The sequence below is a fragment of the Passer domesticus genome, chromosome 9, assembly GCF_036417665.1.
Source record: "Passer domesticus isolate bPasDom1 chromosome 9, bPasDom1.hap1, whole genome shotgun sequence".
Lineage (NCBI taxonomy): Eukaryota > Metazoa > Chordata > Aves > Passeriformes > Passeridae > Passer > Passer domesticus.
This window is the reverse complement of record NC_087482.1, coordinates 41,932,973-41,952,447: the sequence shown is the minus strand read 5'-3', so window position 1 is coordinate 41,952,447 and position 19,475 is coordinate 41,932,973. Positions and strand designations below refer to the sequence as shown.

General features: G+C 42.9%; 1 protein-coding gene across 6 annotated transcripts in view; it reads right to left on the bottom strand.

Moving 5' to 3' along the window:
• The window catches only part of MITF (melanocyte inducing transcription factor), a 99,408-nt gene that overhangs the window by 37,393 nt on the left and 42,540 nt on the right, over nucleotides 1–19,475 (bottom strand). For all 6 annotated transcript variants that reach the window (XM_064433028.1, XM_064433025.1, XM_064433029.1 and 3 more), the window contains exon 2: nucleotides 6,523–6,769. In XM_064433028.1, coding sequence (XP_064289098.1) covers nucleotides 6,523–6,769 — 247 coding nt within the window. The remainder of the gene's footprint in view (nucleotides 1–6,522; nucleotides 6,770–19,475) is intronic.

Genomic DNA, 19,475 nt, shown 5'->3' with positions numbered 1-19,475 from the left:
TGAACCACCATTTTCCCAAGGTCTGGTAACTCAGCCAGCAGATAATATGTCTAGACCATAAAAAAAAAAGAGAGCTTTGAAGCTGTAACAGACCAAACTTAGCAAGTTCTTCTTAATTTTGTGGATGTTCCCCTGCCAGCAGGAAGACAGCAAATCCTTGAGACCACCAACTAGGATATAAACCAGCAAGAATTTCCAAGGAGCAATCAGAGCTTGGACCTCCAGCTATCTGCATCATTTTGCCTGAATATATCCTGATTTCCTCTGTGGCAAATGAGTTATTTCAAACTTCCAGGTAACTACAGTGAACTTACAAGGCAATAGCTCTGTGATGAGCAGCAGTTTCTCACCTATTTTCCCACTCTGCTCACATCATTTTCCCAAGAAATTCTCTCACCCCCAGCAGCAAGCACAGTTTGTCTCACAACTTTGGGGGCTCCATATTTGTGCCACAGTGACCACAGGTGAAGAAACAAGATGGAAAGAACAGACGCCTTCATCAGGAACTACCATTTCTCTCCATAGCCAAGCATCACACGTGTTTGCATGCATAGGAAAAGGGCATTTGGGACGAAGAGTGAGAGCAGCATTTTACACAAGCAGTCAACCATCAGATACTTGTACACAGAAGTATGTTGCCCCCTCAAATTCCGTGCATTTTTAATGTCTAATACCCTGGGTGTTAAGCAAGAGTTTACATTTTACCTCTATTACTGATGCAGACCTCAAGCACCAGTGCTTGTTTTAAAATAGCTTTCAACCCAATGAGCAAGCAAAAGATTTAAGGCTTGAGAGATACTTTTACTTACATGAAGGCTGAAGAGGCAAGGCAGACTTTAGTGGTTCTCTGGTTAAACTCAAGTTCTTCTTTATGAAGAATTTACTGATGACTTAAGGTATGTCACCAAGAGTAACTTTAGTTTAAATGTTTTATCTGCAGCTCACCAAGACTCAGTCTGGCAAATCACTTGTCTAAGTTCTTGATTGCAAATTCACACCAGGCTTACCTAACACACCAGCACACACTACTATCTACCATTGTCAGGTGAGATTAAATTAACTTCAATCAGATAAACGTGTCCACAAACACACATTTGCTGGGGCAGGCACTACCACACGTTTATCTTGCCATCCCATTGTTCTGTTCTTCAGAACTGTGAGATAAGTCCTCCACACAACGAAGTCTTATGGTAATTATTACACCAAGAGCACTACTGCCAGCTGCTGAGCCTTCCCTGCCAGACAGAACTTCCACAGGTCACTCTCTGGAGTAAGCACACTGGAAAAAGAATAGGAGGAGATATTTTTTTATATATGTCCAACAGTCATTAACATCAAATGGAAAAAATGCTTGGCATTTCAAAAATGAAGAAATACAGGTTTCTGATGCAGAGATTATCATGGTGGCACGTTTAAAGTCTGAATGAGTAACGACATGAGGGTGAAGGAGAAGGCTGGCTGCCTGCACTCCTGTCCACTCAGAAAAAGTGGGAACAGGAAAAGATGAGCACAAAGTGCAGCAATGGGATGGCACTGAGCAGAAGACAACCACATCCACTCTGGTATCAGCAGTGATCAGCCCACAGTACTGCCATGATGTGGGCAAAGATGTTGGAATAATAAAGAGAGGGAATCCAGTACACAGGATATGGCTCTAGGCTTTGAAAAGGTTTTACCTTTCTTAGGACAAGAAAGAAAGGCCATGATGAAATTCTGGCACCAAAAGATGAATTAACATCTGCCATGAAAACACAAAACCAGGCAAGTGAGCAGCGGGAATCTGAAGTGAGGGCTTTAGTGGCAAACAAATTTTTTAATATTTAGCATACTATAAGCATTGTTGTATGGAGATAGACTATTAAAATGGCTTAAGGACAGACATTAAAAATTAGTTTGTGGCCTATGCTTCTATACATATGTTTTAGATAAATATATATAAAAAATTTACCTGTGTATATTTTGGGGTGAACTGCCCTATTAGCCAGGGCTGGAAGTATATGCACAAGTAGAGATTTTTATCCAGAAAGCAGAGACCTCAACATTTAGATCCCCAAGGCAGGACCATGTTCTCCAGATTCCCTGGAGCAAGGGAACTGTTTTCTTATTCTCCAAAAACAAGCTAAGAGGGGATGAAATGGACCTACTACATCATCTGCTGGTGAGGAGACCTGCTTTTTCCTCACTACCTGCAAAGCATTTATGCAGCTCACCAAAGATATCTGTACCGCTGCAGGTTCTCACTGCAGCCCTGGAGGCTGTTCTTGGCAGTAGTATCAAGCATCTCCCATCTGTGCCAAAGAAAAGTTACATTCTTCAAACCCCAAAGGCAGACAAAGAAGGAGGAAGAGGTATGAGAAGTGCAGCAGATTTCTGTCATGCTATGCATTTGGTGTGACAACACTCAGGACAAAGAGGATGTGCAGCAACCTCATCCCTGGGAGCATTTGCATGCAGCAGCAGGGACAGGGACCCAGAGCACATCCAGTTCAGGTTCCATCAACCCGTGACCTGGTGCATCACATCAGAAACATGACAGCAAGTGTCACATCCACGCACCGAAAAATGCCAACAAGTAACTTGGAGGGCCAGAGGGAAGAAATGTTCACCCTTCATTTTCCACCTTCCATCTGCTTAGTGAGACATGCAGAGGGCTGGGTGTCAGCTGCCCACCAGAAATGTTTTCAATCCTGCAAGAACTGGTAATATTTTCAGTGGAACTGATTTGCAATCCTGTGGGCCGGTGCTGGCCCTGAGCCTCGTGTGCTGCTGCTCCCACAGAGGACACAGACCAGCCACAGTTCCTGCAGTGCCACATTGTTTTTTGGGCAGGCAGGTTCAAAGGATTTAGAGGATTTTGTCATACTTCTTCTATACAATAAGCCTGATCCAGAAATCAGATAAAATAATACAGGTAAAGTCACACACCACAGCAACAATTCAGTTTTAAGATGAACTTTTTGCAATGATGCTAATCCTTTTCAATATAAATGAATAAAAACATAAGGAATGTGTCTTTATGGGACCCATGAGTCCTCATGGATCTCATCCTTAATAGGATTTACCAAGTCTTGAAACTACTCCAATAAACAATTTTTTATGTTATATTCCTATTTCCAAGGCAGAGGAAGAAAGTAAATTACAGCAGAACCAAAGAATTCCTGGTGACATCTCTCTGTACCATTGGAGATGGATGAGAAGGTGCTCAAAGACAAACCAGCCCATGAAGCCAATCCCAGCTCTGCAGAAGGATAACCACAAGCTGTAACAAATCTTCCTTTTGCTATCAGAGTTGAAGGGATACTGTTCCAAAAGCATCAAACCTATCCCAGTCCATCTCTTAATTAGGCAGCACAAAGCAATGCAAAATTTGAATTCCAGAAGGTCATCTCCTACCTTGCCAAGCTACATTACTTGGCAGAGGAGTGATGCAATGAGAAGTCATTACTCAAGAAAATGAAATCCAATTTATTCACATGGCCTTGAGCATAAAATGTTATGCAATTTGGAGATGCCTATGCAACGTGACATAGATTAGTACATATTTCTCTTTCTGTATTGTTTCTAAATGGACATCTTGAAAACAAATATAAAATCCAAGCTCATTAACACCTCTGGCTTCTTTTTAAACCAGTCATTCTGAATTACCATCCTCAGATATGCAAGTATTATTCTCCTTCTCACACTGTGAGATATGGGTGAAAGGGCAAGTCACACAACATAATTAAAACCACTAAACACTGACAAATTCAACAGGCTTAGAGTGGGATTTTTTGATGCAAAGTACCAAAACAAACAAACAAGCAAACACAACAACAAAACCAGCTGCTAGATTTGGTGTTGTTTGTGAAGTAACATTGAAAAAGATCACTTTTAAACAAAGTTGCCTTGCAAGTTAACATTCCTGAAAGTAAAAAATCCTCTTTTTGTCTACCTCATTCTTTACGGTCACTAAATCCAGACCATATGCATAGTTAAGTTAGCAACTTAGCTCCCTATTTATCTATTAAAACTTCTGTACAGCTCATATGGAAAATTTGTCTACAGCTAAAAAACAACTGAAGTGTAAAAAGCAGCTGCAGGGAAATGATGTCACTGCAGCCAGAGCTGGCTGTCAGCACACTGGCACCAGGAAGATCCTGAGTTATTGTTAATCTCAGCTTTTGAGCCAAATATCCTATTTGGAAAAACGACAAACAAAAAACCCCAAGACAATCCCCCCCAAAATCACAAAGAAACTATATGGATCTGTTGCCAAATCTTACTCTCACTGAAGCCTCAGTGGTAATTTTCAGGAAGATCATGACTTCAAACCTGGCATTTTGTTTTTGTACAGAACTGGTCCACTGTTATGAGTAAGGATAAAAAGGTGAATCTTTCACTGCTTTCCTCCACCAAAAACACAAGCAGAAAAACCATGCAAAGCAGTTTTGCTGTTTTCCTCAGTTTGCAGTTTTTTTCTCCTCTCACAGGCAGAGCCCAAGAGGACTGGGTTTTCCTAATTTTGACTGTTACTTATGGAAATGTAGGTGATGAGATAACAGACATCATTTTAGTCCAGCAGGTTGCTCATATTTCCACAACTATCACCTTCAAAATGGAATTCCATTGCCAAAAGGTACCTGTTGCCAGTAACTATTTTTATTTTACAAGCTGCTTAAGGACACATTCTCCAAATTTTTTATTCCACGGGGTCATGCACTCTTCTTTGGGCTAAAGACAAGTGGAGGAGAGGTGTCCTACCTCTTTCCAGGAGATCCTTCTCCATCAGAGGGAAATGGGGGACAAATACCCTTTTTGGAATCCCAAGGGACAAGGGGTCAGGTTCAAGTCCTGTGGGTGAAGTTTCCTAGCAGTGCTCCAGCAGGTTATAGCTTTGCACACATATCCTGTGACAAGGCAGGTCCCAGGAACCCCATTTGCACCACCTTTTGGCTGCAGAGATTTCTGAAGTTTGTCCCTCAGAAATCAAGGGCTGCCTTCCCTCCTCTCCCATCGAAAGAGCCATTTGCAAAATGAACAATAATGACAACTGCTAATGCTTCTTCAAGATGCTTCTTCCTTATCAGTAAAATAGTAAACATTTTCCTACAAGTGTTCACAGTATTTTAAAAATACCCTAAAATTCATATTGTAACAGATTAGGATGAAAGGATGTAAAAAATGTAATATATGCTTATTTAGCTATGTGAGTTAAAAAAAAAAAATCATAGCACCTACACATCTGCTGGATCTGAATTATAACCACAGCCATAACCTGGAAACAAGCTGAAGAAATTGCTATACACAAACACTGCAAGTAATACACAAACATTAGACAAAACAATTCTTCCCAGACAATTTCAGACTCCTTACTATAGATACATGCACACATGCTCAAAGAATATTACATTTAATTTTTAATGGAAATGTGTGTATGGAGAAAGAGAATTCAAAATTCAACTGCTGCCTTTTTGCTCCTAGATCACATACTGGACTATGACTCTACTATCCCAAATCAAGTGCTAGTTTTAGTGCTGACAACACAACACCATAATGCAGATTCAATACATATAATTATCCTATATTTTCCCCATAAACCTGTCACACAGAACACCTCAAAATCCTGAGCCAGCAAGTCTATTTTAAAACAGAATTTCTGACTGCATATCACTGGTATACAACAGCAACAAGCACAACATGAGTGGTTTGTCACCGAGCTCAGCTAACTTATGTGGTAAGAATATGCTCACTGACTAAACAACAAACTGTAATAAAAAGATCCAGCAATAATGCGAAGCAAACTCTACAAAAATGGTGAAAATCATATTTTCATGAAATATGTCAGCAAACTTCTCCAAAACATTTGACATTGTTTTACTCACACATTTCACGGTGCTTCAGCCTACTTGAATTTAAGCAGCGCGTGAAATTATCTCTTTTCTTATAGCTGTGCACGTTCTTCCCTGAGTAATTAGCAAGCTACATCCCCTTTGACAGATGGACACTAACAAGCTCCTATAGTTTCCAGTGGGACAAGGAATCCAAAGCTACTAATAGCAAACAAGTCATTTAAACAAAAAAAGGATTACAAAGACTCGTTGCAAGTAGCTGGAAACTCACCCATATTTCAGATTAAGGCTTTCTGAGGAGCTCTTTTGTAAAGAGTTTTGACTCCATCTTACAAAACTATTTTATTATTTTCCTCTAAAAACCAAAACATTTGTTATCTGCTAATAATTTCTTCATATTGAAAGTAATTAAGCAGTAGAAAGATGGAGAAGCGTTTTCCAAAGGGAAAATGACGGAAAACTTAGTTTTGTTACAAAACCTCCCTCCGGAGACCTCAAAGTTGAAAGAAAACAAAAGTTACACAAACTTTTTTTTAAAAGTTCTTCCATTCTTCGCTACCAGGCCAACAAAACAAGCTGCAAACTAAGCCAGGGCGCAGCTTATTTGCAAAACTTGGTTGCCGAAAACGCCTAGAACCACATCCCTGTAAAATAAAGCGGGTTTTGAGGAGCTCCTGAGCGGAAAGGTGCGTACCTTGAGGACCTCCATGGGCACCTGGGTGGCGGGGGGCAGGCTGGTGGGGACGCTGACGTTGATGGCAGGTGTCTGGCTGACGGGCACTCGCTGCTGCATGAACTGGGCTGCCTGCTGCTTCTGCTGCTGCTCCCGACGCTCCTGCTCCTGCATCTGCTCACGCATGAGCTGCTGTCGGAGCAGGATTCGTGAGGTCATGCTGGAGGAGCTTAAGGGAGGCTTGGAAGCGCCAGGATGCTCGGAATTGCTGTGGGAAGACCAGAGAAAGACAGCTCAGCTTCCACCAAGAGGGATGGCAGCTCCGGAGGCCGGAGCTGGTGGAATTACAGGGGAACGTGGGGTGTGAGGATCCGCGGCACCGCAAGAGGGGAACTCGGAGCCGAACTACTTCAGGTACTTGGCGGCCACCTTAGATTGCCTCAACCTGACTGCAGCCAAACCATTCACCCAACATCAACATCCAGCTGTAAAGAGCCATTTGCTCTTTCAAATTTTACAGCAACCACCCACGAGAAAAACAAATGCTTATACAGACAGTAGTAGGCACATTTATTCCTTTTTCCTTAATAAAAAAAGAGCTGAAGCAAGTCTAATGATTGGTGTGGATAATACTCCAGTCCAATGATCTAGCTCAAAGTAAATCTACCTCTCCCATGAAAACACAACAAAATATAGTTACTTATTTCCTGTATAATATCACCCCAGGGTTGGGCTTGCTGGCAGTGACTTTTCAGAGTTAGAAAACAGACCTCTACAAAAAACCCAACTCCCACCCCAGGCCCACCAGCATCTTCTGAGCACTGTCAGATACAAAAAACAGGCAAAATAAACAAAAATAACAGCTTTATTCCAGTCATCCTTTACAAAGAGCAACAGGCTGGCCCAAGCCAGCACACAGCTCAGCTTCACCACCTAGGAGATATATCTAAGCCATTGGCTTAGAGAGCATGGGACAGACCATAGGACTTCACCAGGGACTGCAGGGACATTTTCTAGAGCAACTCATCATATTCTTAGCCGACAGAACCAAAATCCATGGGCTATGCCCTGGCAAGCCAGCAATAACCCTCCTGGCTCTAGGAGGAAGTTGCTCTTGAAACCCCCACCTCTGGCTCCAGCTGATACCTGTGGGATGCTGGCAGGACACACAAGTCTGGGAGCCAGCATCCCTTCCAGGTCTTGCTCAAAGCTGCAGGCACCAAGCGCTGCTTGTGCTGTGACAGCCAGGGCCAGCACTGCTGGAAGTTTTCTGGCTTTGTTTAGGACTGATGTTGAACACAGTTCAGAGCAAAAACAAAAAAAAAGGAGAACCCACGCTTACTGCCCCAAGAGATCAAACTCTGCTCTTCCAGAGCACATATTTTGGGGGCAGGGAGGCAGGGGACCATCTTGCTATTTAAGACCTGTCATGTTGAAACATTCACAGAGACACTGATCCTTTTGATAAAACAAGAGAAAACCTTTGTGGTGAAACTAATGCAGCTGCGGAATAATCGTACTAATTAGCTGCTCAAGACAAGTCATTGACTGTGATACTTGTAAAAAACACTCCCTTTTCAATTAAGGGTGAAGCATTCTCACATCTAAATCCAGCAGTTTGTTTTCTGGCTGCACATCTGAACCACTTTCACATTTCCAAACCGAAGAGATGCTTCATTTCCATGACCAAGATAGTTATAGATCAGTGGTCTCCCAATTGTTTTGATTATACATTCCTACTAGCAATGTCTGAACATGCATCCCCAAAATGTTTACTTATTTATTTATGAACTATATACATGTATTGCTGAAGTGCTTATATTTTCTTTCTGCTCACTAATAACACTGTGCATCCCCCCTCGGAGACCACTGTAATACATGAGGAAAAAAAAGCCACCCAAATGCTGCATTCAGGAAAGGATTCATTCTTCTCATGTTGGAAAAAGGCCAGTTTTGTACCACACTTGTCAGCATTCTCATTTGTGTGCTACTGGCAATTTTTACAGATACCTAATGTTGCAGAATTGGTAACCCAGCAGTTCCTCCCACCTTCTTTCATTTTGAACTGTTTCTCCGCCTACCAAAGCCAAGTGTGCTGGAAACCATCTCAGAACTTTTCTATATACAAAAGTGTTGGTGAAAGAGAGGGAGCAGGAAGGAGAAATTATTTCCACAGCATTTCAAACAGCTCCTGCCAGGAACCTCATCTTGCTCATGCAACTATTTTACCTACTTGCACTAAGTCCTTCCAGCTTCCACAGGTGATTCAGGGCTCTACTGTTGATCAGAAATTGTAAACAAAAGCTTCAAGTATTGTGTCTTTTAATGAGATAACAGCCTTAGAAAATGCTGTTCTTTAGGGAAAATTCTTCCCCAAAGGGCAAAGATCCTCCCAGGCTTTATTTCCTCTGCAATTCTGCTCAGTATTTCACATGGCAAAGAGGCAGACAAACCCTGAACACAGAGAGTATGGACAGCCACATGCTGCCAGACTGCAGCTACTGCCACAGAATCATGGAATTGTTTAGGTTGGAAGAGATCTCCAGGATCATCAGGTCCAACCATTAACCCAGCACTGCCAAGCCCACCACTAAACCATGTCCCCAAGTGCCACATCTATGTATCTTTTTTATACCTCCAGCAATGGTGACTCAACCATCTCCCTGACAGGCTGTTCCAGTGCTTGACAACTCTTTCAGTGAAGACACTCTTTGTAATGCTCAATCTAAACTTCCTCTGGCACAGCTTGGGGCCATCTCTTATCCTACCCTTAACTTACTGGGAAAGGGAGATGGGCACCCAACCATCACATCATCAGTGCAGGTGAGCTCAAATAATGCTTATTCTGGGATAAAAGCTGCTGCACAACACCTGCCTGCCTAACCAGATGCTTCTGTCACAAGCACTGGGAAGGAACATGGACAGATTTCCTGTTATTTATTCCCAGGTGTCTGCAAAGCTCCTCCTGTGTGCATGACAGTCTCCCCACACCAGCATTCCTTCCACCCACCATGAGTGGCACTGATCAAACATAGAAAACACTTTGAAGCTTTGGTATCTCATCCTCTAAGTCTGTCCCATGCATCACACAGGTCATTCTCCCATCCAGCTTCTCCTCATCTTCCCATGTCTCCTCATCTCCTCAAGCACAGAATAGAAGGAACAGATGGTTTGGGTTTCATGACCATATACCTCCATAGAGCAAACAGGAGGGTTGTCAGAAACTCACTTTTCCAACCAAAGAAGCGATTAAAAACTTGCTATTTCAAAAGCTTCATCCAGAGAGTTTTGAAAATGGTTATTTTTAAAGCTTCTTGACCCTTACATGCTGGTGCACAGGCAGATGCCCTGTGCCCACGCTCAGTGCCATGCACCACAGAACAATCCTGAGTGGACACGTGGATCCAAAACTCCCCTACACGAACTGATTCACCCCCAGATTACGTGGAGCCAGGAGCAGAGCCCACACACAGCTAATACACGATGCAATTCAGATACTTCCTGCAAACAGTTTATGGAAACCATCTAATTGCAATAAATGAAACGACTCATCCTTTTAATTGACACATGATTAAACCAGTTATCCATTAGCACTCTAATAAGCACAGTGCAATACAGACTGGGAGTTATTAGTTATGTGTCATGAGCCAATCCAATTAATCATGAAGTGATAAAGCTTTATTAAATAGTTTAAATTACATATCCTTTGCACAGATGCCTGGGAAATGTTAGCGACTGCATACATGAGTTATTATGCAGGTAGCCATTACATAACATAAGGCAACTGATCACATTAAAATCAAGTTTGATTTTGCTGCCATCAACCCACAGAGACCATAACCGACCATAACCTTCCCGCATGTTTACTGATTATTTTATCTGTCTCCCTAGGCATAAAGACAAACTCATCTTTCGTTGGACAGTTTTGTTTTCAGATTCTATAAATTGATCAAACAAATGCTCTGGTTCACATGCATTAGTTATGACTTATCTGATGTACAAGCATTATTTTGCACTATCTATGCATTGATTAAGAAACCTCTCTGAAGACTTTGAACTAAAAAAAACCAAAAACTTAACTTTGCTTTTTAACTTTAACTATTTTTGAATATTTCTTTTAAAAGTCTCCAAAGTAATGCATCTTAGACAAATTAGACAAAGACCCTCCAAAGCCACTTGTTCTGAGCAGGATGGACTACCCTGCTCTTAATTGAGAAATGGCACATATGAGGGAGGCTGCTGCTCTCTTCCCTCCATTCATGCCAACTGTTAATGGGTTAGTCCACTGAGAAATCAGCCAAGAAAAGCAGTTTTAGGACCTCAAGAAATCCACTGAGCTGCACCAGATCTCAGAGGAAAGAAATAACACTGGATTTAAATGCTTTTGTTTATGTCTTACCCTTATCTCCTTCATAATTATTCACAGAGAAAATAAAGGCATCCACATTTGAGCTGTAATGTTGACAACCTCTCATCTCCTTGTTTTAAAGATTAAGATTGTTCTATGCTATAATGGTGGCTACTTAAATACTTGACCTCCAGAAGACATTTTCAGATGAGACCACCACACAGCTCCCAACACCACTCATACAAAATCACTAGAGTTTCTTCAAAATTAAAGTTGATTTGCACAAATTCTGTTTTCAATCTCTCTACCAAGCAGCAAAACCTCAAGAAGTTTTTAGTTCCCTGTACTGTAGATGTGGCTGAAGCAACACAGCAGGTCAGCCATGCTGTTTGCCTCAGAAAGAAGTGACAGAAAACTGAAGAATAGCAAAAGAAAAAAATAAATGCAAGCAGAAGCCAGATGGCACGCACAACCACCACTCCAAAAAAAAGTCTAATACAAAACACAGAAAGTCCACAAACAATAAAAAATTACCCTACACAATCCCTTTTCCCCTTCAGCCAAGGTAAGGGATTCCAACTACTACAGCATTTTCCCTGGAGCACTTTGTACTTCATTCCTAACATTTAATAATTGATTGTGGGTTACAGCGACGCTGCGCTCACCGCCAACTGCCTGGCGCTGCTTGAAGTATCAATGCAAAAAAAACAAGCCCAAGATTTGGCACCCTCCTACGTCCTGACTTGCCAAGGACAAAGCAGTTACAAAAACGGTGTGGAGACCTTTATCAGCTTTTATAATAAAGCCAGGACGACTTTTCAGGCTCCTACATGAAAGGTTTCCGCACTTGAAGGTTACATGTTTAAAGAAATAAGCTGCCTGCCCTTGCTCCATCATCAAAATAAATGTTTTCTATGCCTCCTAAATGCTTTTGTATCCTGACCTGCACTGCTTGCCCTGCACCATGGGCTGCAGCCACAGAACAGAACACAGCCCACGAGGCACCCACCCATCTGCCTGGATGCACTGAGTACACCTGGCTGGGGAGGGAAGGCAAAACCCTGCAATATCCATCCACCATGCACACCTACTACACCAAGGAGATAAGGGCTGAATTTCAAATCAAATTATTTCAGAGGATCAACCTGCTTTGAAAAAAAAAATTAAAAAACACACACATACAAAACCCACAAACAAAAATATTCAATCCTCAGCTAAGAAATTTTAAGTTGTTGTACACCATGTAGTAGTTTTCCATTTTTCTTCCTGTCTTTAAAACACACCTTCACAAGTGGCTGAACATAATGCTTTCTGAACTTAATGAAAACCTCTCTCATGACCCAGGAGCACTCAGTAAATAATTATTAAGCTCTGGAGGTGGCTTTTGCATGAGTGTTGACTTAATAAAATGCCGTAAGTTGATCTGCTTGAATGCCCATTTACTTGGGGACACAGCTTGCAGTATAGCCTGGAAAGCTTGATCTTGTCCAGATTAAGGAACAAGGTAAAATTAAGAGGTTTGATCCAGAAGCTGCAAAGGTCACATTTTACAATCCCTTACTACCATTGCTGATAAAAGGGAGATGAAAAATTGCAAACCTAAAGTATCCTCAAAGATTTCCATATTACAACAGTGATAATACACCAAGTCTTTTTACACAAACTGAACCTCTGTGAGCCCAAATCTGCGGTTTTGCCATCAAGTTTCAGAACAGAACTAGAGACATACGTATGTATATATATTTAAACAGAGTCTTCCCCTCCTGAAAGTCATCATCAGTAGCTGAGCTGATCAGCCCAGCTGCTGTGGCTCTGCAGAGGACAGTGGTCATCCCAAGCACAGCAATCCTCAATTCCCAGAGCACAACCTCCACCGCACCAAACCAACCCCGGCAAAGCATCACTCACAGACAGGGGCTGTCAAAGGAGCAGGGCACGAACATCTGAACAGCTTCCATCTTTCCCCCCAAATTTGGTGTCCAAGGGCTTTGCTGAGCACCCCCGGGTGAAAGCCAAGCAGCGTCCGGGCCGGCCGTGTCTCCAGGGGAGGCTCCAGATAAGGACCTGGCAACTCCAATCCCCAGGGAGCAGCGGCTCCCGGCACTGCAGACCTGTGCAATCCAGCACCTACCGAGGAGAAAACAACGGGCTGGAGGCAGCACGGCCGGGGGGTACCACGAAAGAACTCCAGAACAGCCCAGGAGTTTGGAGCCAGCATCCTGCCGCATCCTGTCTCACCTGCATGGGAGCGCCGCGCAGCCTCCGGATGGGCACCTGGATCCGCGGGATTTGGGGTAAATTCCCGGCACTGCCGGGGGCTGAGCGGATCCCAGGGGCTGCACCACCCTCGCAGCCCCGCAAGGAATGGGAGAAACCGAAGACACGGGCTGGCATTGAAAGCACTTCTCCCATTCATTAATTAAAAGGGGTGTGATCAGGCCATTAACACCATCAGTGGATAAGGGCTGTCTGTAACAGCACCTTTTCTCACGATCTTTATCACCAAAAAGATGAAGGGAAAGGGTGGGTGCAAGACAAATTTGTTTTCTGGGATGTAACTTCTTCGCGTTCGAGGTTCACCTAGGCAAACCTCCTAGGAACCACTGGACATGCATCTCTCAAGAGCCTGAACTACATCTGTAGCGGTACAGAGCCGATGTGACAGGGCACACACCATTTCCCCAGCTCCACCTCTGCTCAAACAGGCTGGAAAAGAAAACACAACTATAAAAATACCTCAAGCTCCCAAAATTGTCCTATGAAGGGCTAAAGGAATTTAAAATGTAGTTGACTGCATTACCTGATATTGGTTTGATGCTTTTCCTCAAAGTTTTGAAGTTTCCATCACAAACTTAGAGAAAATATTGCCAAAAAATAAAAGAGGGGAAAAAAAGACATGACGCAGATTTGACTTTCATTTAAAAGTCTGACCTTGTTAAAGGCTTTTTGAACCATTTTTCAGACAACACATCTATGGGCACTTCCCTCTCTAAAGGGCTCTACACAAATTTGCAAAACAAAAAGCCAGATTGCTAGAACAACCAAAAGGTGATAAAAGAAAAAGGGAGGAGATAAGGCTCCACTAGCAATCTCTGTAGTTTTTGATTTTGTAATGCAGAATTTACCTTTTTTAATCTGGGTAAACAGTGATGATAACACTGTCGCTGACAGGGAAGATGACGTATGACCACCACACTTTTTGATACTTTACAACTACACGGGGCCCAGGTCTGGCTTCACAGCACCTTGCCATCGTATCTTGGTTTAGAAATTATCACTTCCACAGCTGGATAGCAAGTTTATTCACAGAGGCAGTTTTCAGCAGAAGACAAGGGTCAACCATGTAGTGCCCACAGCCTGTATCCATAATTCAAATGCCCAGAGTTCTTCCCAACTAAAAATAAATGGTGTCCCTCAAGGCTTACCAGGACCAGCAACCCCCAGCCTAAACCCTCCCATTCATCCAAGGTTTTCTGCTTATTGACTCCACTGTTACAGCACTATTCAAGGCTTTCCAAAGAGGATGAGGCAGCTGGAAGCATCATCTCCTGCAGATGACACCCTCGCTCTGGCATGCTGAGCAAACAGGATCTTGAGGAGCAAAAGGGAAAGTGTTTATGAAGATTTGTTTTAAATGATTAAGAATCCCAAACAGTCATGATGAGAACCACACAGTGAATTCTGTGCTCGGTATGTCAGCATTGTCAGCACGTAGGACTTGCTCACAACACTAAAAACAACATGCAAGGGAACAAACAACCCATCACTGTGATGATTGTAACATTAAACCAGTCTTGGACAGATATTATGCAAACTCTCACTTCAGTCTCTAGCCACAGCACTAGCTGTTCATTACTGGACCTGATCTGATCAGTAAATGTCTTTAGCAACTCTTCTTTCTAACAAAGCAATTCCCCAGGCTGCATAAACCAATTCCTCAGCGTCCACATGCTCGGAACAAACTTCAATTTTAGAGTCCCTTAAGCACTGCTCATGTTTCTTCTACCTTTTTATCTATTTGTGGAAAAGTTATTGGGGCAAAGAGGGTTGTGCAAGCTGAACTACTCGGGGTGGGAGTAAAAAAGCCCTTATTCAGCAGCAAGTTACTTTACCAACCGCTTGGATATTTACACTGCAATTGCAGGACAGATGTGCCAGACTTGCTGCCTTGGGTTTTCACAGCACAGACAGGAAGGTGGGATAAGCTACAGCTGTCCACGTAAGGAAGCATTAGTGATGTTTACAAACTTGCTAATTGAGGCAAAGCAAAACAGAGGAATTGCCCGACTGCAAACAACTAAAGGCAGGCGGCCTTCAATTCCCTGGCTTAGGCCACTCTGTGCCCCCACAACATCCCTGACATGGGAGAATCCCAAACTAAGGCTCCTGGAGGAAGAAAACCTTCTCAGTTCATCAGGCATCATTGCTATGCTGTCAGCAGCATCCTCTGTACAGGCACGCCCAGTAAAGAGCCCCTCTGTCACCAGGCACCTCTCCCAAACCCAAGTTTGGGGATTCCCAAAGTTGGGTACAGATTCTGTGTGCTTACAACCTCAGAGTGTGCACTGTGGGGCAGGATGGCTGAGGCAGGACAGTGCAAATATTTGGAGGGACCTTTTCACCTGCCACGCAACAGCTGTAAATTCTGTTTTAAATCTGCCACATTTGCAGGAACTGCAGTCTTTCACAGAAATATTTGGCATTGATTTAAAGCCTTCAGCACTGGGGAACTGAATCTCCAAGGACTATTATGGAAATTCCTCCTCTTCCCTCATCAAAATAATTCTGCATCTTGTTTCAAGCCAGAAACTGCTCATGAACATCGGAGAGGGAATAAGGAAAATAATTACTTAAAACATGGGGTCACACGTAAATAAAAGAAATATCAAATGAAAACCATGGTACAGAATGAAGTCTTGTTCAAAATAAAAACATGCAAACAATTTATACTTCTTGATTTCATAAAGTCAAAAATATATACATAAAGATCCACCCTAACCTATTTATAGGTCTTTTAACACCTCAAATATGACCCTGCTAATACACAGCCTTAATTTAATTTTGCAATCACCCTTCTGCTCTGCATGTCTTATGTTGTATCTAAAATGCACAAGCACGTCTGAAAGAGGAGACAGGAAAAATCTTCAGAAATAACTTCATGCTACCAAATACAATCTCAAAGATTAACACGGCTGCTGAGTTTCTAGAAAATGGGATTTTTCTCAAGTAAAACTGTACAGCACAGCCCATGCTTTGCACAGTTCAGTGACAACTAAGCCATGTTGTCCATTTCACTTGTAGCAGGAACACCACTTCTTACTTTTCAAAATACATTACAGCCCTTGGTTTACTTTTGGAAAAAGAGCAGCCAACTCAAAACTATTTACAAGCCTTTCTGTCAGACCCTCCTAATCTGTTCTGCACTGCCAGAAGCACAGCACTTGAATGGCTATTTCTGTTCAAAGCTATATTTGTTGTGGAACTACTGCAAACTCCTGAATCATGTAAACAGAGTCAAGAGCCAAAAAAATGTTTCACTGGACTTGAAGTTCACATCTGCCTTAGTTACTAGGACAAAAAAATAAAGGCAGGGCTTAGCTTATAACCAATAAATCCTGCAAAGACTACAGTTAATCACGCATTCCTGCAACAGGGTTTTGTTTAATCTGGTTTACTTAGCATTTATGACCTTGGCAAAGTACCTGCTGGAGCACCCACCATTGTTGTGGAGCAGCATTTCACACCTTCTGTTATTTTAGGCTTCAGCAGGCGACTGTACAGTGCTACATTAGTGAGCCAGGTTCATAAACATGCAGCAAAGTCACCTGGAAATGATGTGCAGCTCCAGACTTGCTGGAGCCCAGCAGCCAACTGTACTGCTGTCCCTAAAAAGCAGTATTGTAGCAGCTCTCAGTCAGGACGTGCAGCTGCACCTTTGGGGGAAACATGCTGCTGGAGCAAAGTGGCCCTGCCACTTCTTCATCCTCTTGGCTCAGAAAAGGCAGTGCTACAAACCCTGCCTTCACCTCAGCTACCAGTGTGGAAGAAAACTTCACCTTCTCTGCACTCACCATCTTCTATTCCTCATGATCCTCCTCCAGCAGGAACAATCCCCAATATTCCCAACACGCTGGAAACAAAAGGCAGGCCAATATTCCCAACAAGCTGGAAACCATGAAAACCCCCAAAACAACAACGAAAACCCACAGAGATGCTTGATCCCAAGTTCCCACAGATGACATTGATCTACCACTTTGGGAAGGGACCAGTTCTGCCCAGTGGTCTTTGGCACTGTGGTACTGCAGGCAGGAGGACAAGCAGCCTGTGCTTGGATAAGAATGGGACATCACAGATGGATTAAGGAAAACAAAAAAATGTTTCCATCATAACCCACATAAATCTGGATTAACCTGTAGTAGCTTTTTTTTTTTCATACAACCACTATTGAATTCAGAAATTTAGTGGCTGCCTGATGCTTAGTTGCCAATATATATCTAATACACTGAAAATATTTTTGCCTTCCACATTCAGGAACTGCAATTGGCTTTACAAGTATTGAGGGGGGGAAGGCTTTTTTTTTTTACAAACTCCAGAACAAACAAGATTCTTTTCTATTATTTCTTGTTTTTAAAAGCACATAATGCAAGTATAAATGGATAACAGCTTTTATCATCCATCTTACCATAGTTTATTTTTGTACAAATCTTGAACTTCATCTTCAACGAAGATATTCTACCTCAAAAGCGTTATACTTCTGTGCCAATTCCCTTCACACAGCTACAACCTGGCTACAGAATTCCTAATCTTAGTAGAAGGATATATATTTAAATTCGCCTTGAATTGGCACTACAGACTACTTAAAGTTGCATTAAAGCCAGTATTATCCTCCACACACTTTCAGAGTACCAAAAATGAACATCAGCTCTCAATGCCAGAGTCAGTCAATTAACACTTGCACAGCCAAAGCACTTTGAAATCCTATACACAAGCTGCCAAAACAAACCCCAAAATAAAAACAGCCAAGAAAACAACCCCCATGCCTGGACTAGGGGAAGGCAGCTTCTGAAGGATTTCTCATTTGGCCAGCTCCCAGACATCTCCCTTTCCACACTAGATGGAGCTTTGTTCCCTCTTCCCCAGCTGTCTGGCAGAGCCCTGAGCTGGGATAAAAAGGGTAAAGAGGCAAAGGGTGAAACAGCAGCGTCACCCCAAATAAACAGCCTGCAGCAGTGGCTACAGAACAGCAAGACACCAGCCAGGACCTGGGCTCTCACCCTGCCCTCCTGGCTCTCTAACAGAGCCCTGTTTTGCCATTTTTGAAGAATGGAAGATTTCAACAATCCCAAGTCCCAATCCATGCTGAGCTTCTACCAGCCTTTACCATGGCTGCAAGGCACTGCCTGAGCTCACACCACAGTCAAATTACACTTCTTTTCCTCTCCATATAAAGGGACAACATTTAAGTTTATTACCAGATTACACACCTGAATTGCTCACTGGCTTTCCTGCATCCCTCTTCATATTCCCAGTTATTTTCTTTCAAAACAAGTTCTTCCAACTCTTCTCTATTAACCTGAAACATCTGTTCCGAATGTGTCTGCTCAGGCTCCAGCCTTGGATCCACTGACATTTCGGGGAAGCAACTCATGGATAAAATTCCCCTTGATTTGTATCTGCTGGATTTGGTCTGTATTGTTTCAGATCACAGGTCAAGAGAAACAGCTCATCCTTCTGGTGAGCTGCCACAGCTCCATTAGGATCTCTCAAAGCACAACAGGATATGGTACATCATCTGTATTTCCCTGATGAATTTAAACTCAATGGGATTGAGAGGAGCCCAGGGGAATGAGTCACTCCCGATGTCAGAAGTGGCCAAGCACTGCAAAGCACAAAAAGCAGCAGCCTCAGGCTATATCAGACAAGGCAATGCCAGAGAGGATGGAGAAGCACTGTGTCCCAAGTGCAAAACCTGTGTGTGCCTTGTGGGCAAGGGCTCCTGCTGGGGCAACGTGCTCAAGAACATGGAGCTAAACTTGAGGGGACAAGGGAAACAAGCCCATGTTACAGTGGGAAGCTAAAGAAAAGTTTGGAGGTTGACAGGAGTGAGTGTTGCTGTCTATAAATACAGCAGAGAAACAAACACCCAGGAGAGAACAACCCTGGCACATCACCAAGCGATATAAACCAGCCATGAACAAGATTAAATTGGTATCAACAGTCTCATTCTGAGAAGTTCAGACCTGAAACCATTTCCAGCTGGAAGACTGGTGAAGGAACAACATGCTCCTTTGCAAATAAAGACTGGTTGCCTAATCAAAGTAGGTCACTGTGGAATAAAGCAGCCAGCAATGAATAGCAGGACACAGAATCACAGAATCAATAAGGTTGGAGAAGACCTTTAGATGATCAAGTCCAACCTTTGACCAGCCACCACCTTGTGAACCAGAACGGAGCACTGAGTGCCATGTCCAGCCATTTCCTGAACACAGAAGATGCCCTGCAGCCAGAGGCTCCAAAAGGACAGATGCAGAGCAAAGCAAACTCTAGCAAAGCAGACGGATCTGAAGTAGTGCTGGAATATTGCACACAACAGGAGCTCTTGCTTTCACATACACTGTGCTGGATT